The sequence below is a fragment of the Polistes canadensis genome, unplaced genomic scaffold (assembly GCF_001313835.1).
Source record: "Polistes canadensis isolate GaletaPanama2010 unplaced genomic scaffold, ASM131383v1 scaffold_6, whole genome shotgun sequence".
NCBI classification, from domain to species: Eukaryota; Metazoa; Arthropoda; class Insecta; order Hymenoptera; family Vespidae; genus Polistes; species Polistes canadensis.
In genome coordinates this window covers 721,732-728,073 of record NW_014569553.1, presented here as the reverse complement: position 1 = coordinate 728,073, position 6,342 = coordinate 721,732, and the positions used below count along the sequence as shown (strand labels likewise).

Sequence of the window (6,342 nt, the reverse complement as noted above, 5' to 3'; positions counted from 1 at the left end):
ATATTATTTATTATATTATTATTTTTTTATCGAATTGTTTGATCATGTAAAATATTTCATCTCAAATGTTAAATCGAGTCGTGAATTTTGTTTTTGTTTTATTTTTTCAGACAATTTTATTTGATATTCATTAAATAAGAAAATTATGATTAATTTATTATGCATTCGTCAATTTTAATTGTGTATCGGAAAATAATTATGACTCTTGACTTAATATATTATAGTTTCTTTTTTGATAGATAAGAGGGTTTGCCAATCGATACGATGAAGTCGTACAAATTTAATCTAAACTAATATCAAATGTGATTATTATGTTATTTGTTTTTGTTTTCAAAAAATTATATTATCTCCAATCAATACCGTGTAATCTTATCTATCAATTTTAGTTATCTTTCTATTCAAATTACGGTGTAGCAAAAATTTCATGTAAAAAACTAACAAATTTAATAATTATCTTCTCGACTTAAATCAAAAATATGTAATCTAAAATATCAATTATTTGATTGTCTTGAAAATTTCATGCGAAAACAAATTGAATTAATTTCTTCTCGACTCTATTAAAATTGTATTAACAAAATCAAAATTATGTAATATTAAATATCAATTATTTTGTCGTCTTGAAAATTTCTTACGAAATTGAGTTCAAACTAAAAATTCTATTAACATAAAATCTCACATTTAATAGAAAGAAAAATAAATGAATTGTTATATTTTTGTTATCGTTTGATTATAGAGAAGTATGCATGAACAAGGAACAAMAGTTATCAATTATTTTGTCTTTTTGATAATTTCGTACAAAATTGAATTTAAAAAACAAAAAAATTCTATTAACATAAAATCTCACATTTAATAGAAAGAAAAATAAATGAATTGTTATATTTTTGTTATCGTTTGATTATAGAGAAGTATGCATGAACAAGGAACAACAGTTATCAATTATTTTGTCTTTTTGATAATTTCATGCGAAAAAAATTTCTTACAAAATTGAATTTAAAAAACAAAAAAATTCTATTAACATAAAATCTCACATTTAATAGAAAGAAAAATACAAAAATTGTTATATATTTGTTGTTTGATTATAGAGAAGTATGCGTGGACGAGGGACAACAATTGTCATTGGCACACGGATGTCAATTTTACGAGGTCAGTGCTGCCGAAAGTCCAGCGGGTGCTGCGTTAGCATTTCAAGCACTTTTGAGAGAAGCAAGATCGGTCCAATTGTTACGTGCGTTACCGATACGAAGAAAACTGGGTGTACACTCGGTTTCCAGGGTCCTTGGGACAATATTTGGGAAAAACACAACCAAGGATCGTAAGAAGAGGCCATCGTTGAGTATATGACGCCTTCTATGCGCCCTCCTCCTCGGAGGTCGCGACGAACCCGGTAGAAGAACCGACGTCGTTGTCCTCAGTAGCAACGTTTATGCGAATCGTTGATCGTTCTTCTTTCATTTCCTATATATGTATATATGTTTGTATGTGTATTACTATGAAGTATTTAAATTGGACAATGTTAAGATTCACATGATCGTTTGTTTTAACATTTACCAAATATATCTGTAAATGAACCGATTATTTGGATTTATTCTTTACTATACTTCAATATTTTCTATATGCACCAATCATGTGAATTTTGGCATTATCCAATTTCGATTTTTTTATGGTAACGTATACATATATGTATATATATATATTCTTTTTTTCTTATCTTTTCTCTTTACCCGATTTCTTTTTTAATTTCTTTCTTTTTTCTATTTGTTTTTTTTTATGACATTAATTTAATTCGCGCACGAATTTTAATCTTTGAATTAAATTCAACGAACTTTTGTGGATAAGGATTAATTTTTTTCTTTTTTTTATATCGTTGTTCTCTTTTTATTATCCTCCCCAAAAAAACAAATTAAATAATATATTTTATAAAGAGAGTATCTCTCTCTCTTTCTCGAAAGAAAGAAATAAGTTAATTTGAATTAACGATTGTAATGATAATTATTTCGATGAAAATAATTTCTCAATGAACGTGTTCTCTCTCCAATAAGATTTATATTTTTTTTAAATAAATAAATCTTCGCCGCGAAACGTTTGTTACAAAATTTATATATCCGGTCGTGAAGAACGAGAAATATAATATAATATATTATACATAATACAAATATATTTTCTAATTGCATATATATATATATATATTATTTTTTTCAACGATGAAATCGGGTTAAGTCAGACGATCGTCGTGCCAATACGGGGTGAGAGAGGGTGCAAGATGACGTCCTTGAGATGTACCGAGCAATAATAATAATAATAATAATAAGATTAAGATAAAGATAAAGATGATTATGATAATGATGACGATGATGATGATGATGATGATGATTATAATGATGATGATGACAATGACGATGATGTTTAACACGTTCATCGAAAAACAAAACAAAAACAAAAAGGACAATAATCGATAATAAAATAAATCACACTAGCCTTATATTGGTGTCGAATCTATAATATATAATATTTGTTTTTTTTTTTTTTTATTTTTTTCTCCTTATTTATTCATAAGAAAGATTGTTGAATCGATATTTAATCGTACGATCGATATTCGAAACGATCGTTTGCCTTAAAATCACGTTTTCTTTTTCTTCTTTTATTTATTTATTTACTTCTTTGTGTGTTATTTTGTTTTCTTTCTGTTTGCATTTATAAAACAAACTAGTTGTTCGATAAATAATTGCAGCGAAAGCAAATTTCATTCGTTACTCGTATGAGTGTGCGTGTAGAACAAAAAAAATTACGTATCTATATGATTACTTTTGTAACGCGCGATCGAAAGTATTTTATATTTATTTTGGAAATAATTTTTCTCGAATTTGAAATACAAACTTTTCTTACGATCAAATTTACCTTTGTTTTATATATATATATATATAATTTTTTTTCTTTTTGTTAGGAAACAAGAAGTTCGATGTTAAATCGTGACGATACGAATTATACGAATTTCATATTATATTCGTTTATTGATTATGCGTGTATGATGCGTGGTATGTGTGTAATAAATCGAAGTAAGTTTTGTACTTAATTAATTTCCGATACACAAACCCGAGAGTCTTTCACATCCATTTTTCTCCGCGATACAAAAAATGCACGGTCTAATTTTATTATAATATTATTCGTAAATTATATTAAAAGAAAAAGAAAAAGAATGAAAAAAAAAAAAGAAAAACAATTAAATTATTGTAAATATTTTTCTACGAATCGAAAAAGTTTTCGATTTAAATTCATGAGTGGTGAGAGAAAATGGGGGTGTGAACGGGGAATGAAGGTGGGGTGCGAAACTTTAAAATCACATCGTCGTCGTTGTTGTTATTGTTATTATTATAAAAAAAAAACAAAAAAACAACCTTTTCTATAAATTCGATACTCGATGTACGGATACTTGTTATTACTTTTTTTCTTGTTTTTCTTTTTTTTTGTGTGTTTATTTTATTCGTTTTATTATAATTGTGTAAAACATCTCGTTGAGAAACCAAAATTTATTTGAGATTCGTACACTCGAGTTAAGATTTCACGAAAAGAGTTTTGGGGGTTTCGTAATATAAATCGTCGTTGTTTAAACGTCCATCGATTCGACGAATTTTTAATGTTCCTAAAGAAAAAAAAAAAAAGATAAACCTTTAGTTATATAAGATTGTTGTACATAGCGCAGATATTAACTTTACTAAGGCTACTTGTTATTATATACGATATGAAAAGAAAAGAAAGGAAAGATGAACAAGATGATTGATGAATTTATATAAGAATGATGATAATGATTATGATGAAGAAATGAAAATTTAAAGAGTCTCATAGACTTGATTTTTGTCTTATCTATTAAGATTCTAATGAAATTTAACGAAAACTAAAGGAGAGTGTGTTCCAACGTTCCACACACATTACATATATACATATATATATATATATATAGATGATATAAAAAACAAACAAAATTTTTTTTCTTTTCTTTTTAAATTTACAAAAGAAAATATAAGAAAATTACGTTCTATTAAGGGTAACACATTAAACAAAAAATAGAGAAATATTGAAAAGAAATTAATTTTCTTCTTTCTTTTTGGAAAATATCCGTCTCCTTTTATTTTCGTTAAATAATTTGTTTCTTTTCCTACGATAAAACACACACACGCGCGCGCACACATATATACAAAAATACGAGTTACGCAATTATTAAAAAAAAAAAATAAAATCTTAATTTATCTGTGTGTCGGTTGACAAGCATGAGCAAGAGTTGTTTTTTTTTTTTTTCTAATAAATATGTGTTGCGTGTGTGTGTGTGTGTGTGTGTGGTGGGATGAGAAAAATCAAGAGAGTGAAAGAGAAAAAATAATTGACCGATTGTGCATCTAATAAAATATACATTCCAATGCGCGCGAAATTTAAATCTCATAATCGGTCATATCACATGTGTGTGGGTTTTTTGTTCGAATGTATGTATGCGTATTATGTATAAGTGTGTACGTCTTACCGACGAATTTTCACGAATTCCGGCAGACATCGCGGTCGCTGTATTTAAAGTGCTAGTCACTTGTTATCATAACATTGATGATGATGATGATGATGATGATGATGATAATTTGATATGAAGAATAAATTCATTTTTTGTTAGATTTCAAACGTGATTCTTTCTGTTATCCCATTTCATACCCAATTTCTTTCCCCCCCCCCTTTACTCCGTTTATATTTTGTAAATAATTAAAATTACAAATCATATTTTTCGTTTTTGTTAAAATAGGATCATACTGAGGAGTAAGATAAAAAATTATTTATCAATCGTAATATTTAATTTCTTTTTTCTTTTGTAACAAAAGGATTTATAGATTGAAATATAAATTTATAATATTACGATGATTTTTGAAATCGTTCGTATTGCCAAAAAAATATTGATTGAAATTTTCGTGAAGAATTTTCTTCTTTTTTTGTGTGTCGATAGATAAACGAGTATAATTGGTAAGATAAGATATTTATTTATTGTTGTTGTCTAAATGAAACAGCATAAATGATCGTTTCACTCTATCGTGAAATTTTAAACATTTATTTCACTACGTTGGGGTATCGTTAACGAAACAGCGGATTGGCCGAATAATTTGAAGGATTTGGGCCAAGGTTTCATCAAAATGCAACACGTGTTTCTTACATTAACCGTGGTACAGAAATAAAATACGTTCTTCTTCATCTCTCCCTTTACTAAACTATGCATGATGTATTCTTCTCATCATCTTGGATGATGAATATGTGAATTTTTCTCTTCAACCAAACCAAAAAAAAAATACAACGTATAAACAAGGGTTTGCTGTTTCGTATGAATTCATACACAAAAACAAATACAAAGAAACTAATTTATAAAAAGGAAGTTCTCATTTTTTTCTATTCATAATTTATCTTACAATTAAACAATAAATCGTGTGTAATTTAAATTACTCATATCAGTTTATAATGGTGGAAATGATATTTTGTAAAAGAAAAATAAATCGTGAAAAGTATCGTAACATAAATATTACGTAAAATATAATCGAATTCGTTAATTAAACCAACAGGTTATAAATAAAAGAAAATATTTATCATATTTTGTAATAAATTAAAATATAAAATAAAAATCTCTTGAATATAGATAGATCAGAGTCCATCCAACACGTTAAATTTAAAGAAGATATATAGACTAACTTCATGCTGTTAATTTCACGTCGCTGTGCGCGCGCATCGTAATAACCAACTAACTTCACGCTGTTGTTAATTTCACGTCGCTGTGCGCACGCGCTCATCGTAAAAATCTTACACTCATTATTTTTTCTCTAACTCGTCAAAAGAAGTATAACTTCAAATATACAAAATACTCGAGTCAAATAGTATAAAAGGTAAACTGTATAACAAATAAAAGAAATGAGTAAGAAAATAAAAAGTAAAAATATTAAAAAGACATGGTAAGAAGAATAGACACTGGAATCTAAGTGTCAACACGTTCTTGAAGTTCTCTCGAGTATACTAGACAACCCTTCAGTAAACATAAACGTTCACATAAAAGCAGAAAGAAAGGAAGGAAGGAAGGAAAGGAAGGAAGGTAAAGATCTAAAGGTGGTTTTTCCTGGCGGCGTTCTACGTGCCGAAGAGAGCTCTGGTTAACGACATTACGAGGTGACAGGTACAAGGGCTGAAAGGCACACGCTTGGGTTTAGGATTTCCAGGCGAAGGCGCCTCAGGACAACACTCTCGTATAGAAAGAAAGAAAGAAAGAAAGAAAGCAAGAAATAAATAAAGAAATAAAGAGAGTAAGAGTAAGAGTAAGAGTAAGAGAAAGATGGG

At 27.9% G+C, this 6,342-nt stretch overlaps 1 protein-coding gene across 2 annotated transcripts in view; it reads left to right on the top strand.

Moving 5' to 3' along the window:
- LOC106789821 (ras-related and estrogen-regulated growth inhibitor-like) overlaps positions 1-1,707 on the top strand; it is an 89,962-nt gene extending 88,255 nt beyond the window's left edge. For both annotated transcript variants that reach the window (XM_014754340.1, XM_014754330.1), the window contains exon 6: positions 1,083-1,707. In XM_014754340.1, coding sequence (XP_014609826.1) covers positions 1,083-1,341 — 259 coding nt within the window. In that variant the 3' untranslated portion in view covers positions 1,342-1,707. The remainder of the gene's footprint in view (positions 1-1,082) is intronic.
- The last annotated feature ends 4,635 nt before the right edge of the window (positions 1,708-6,342 follow it).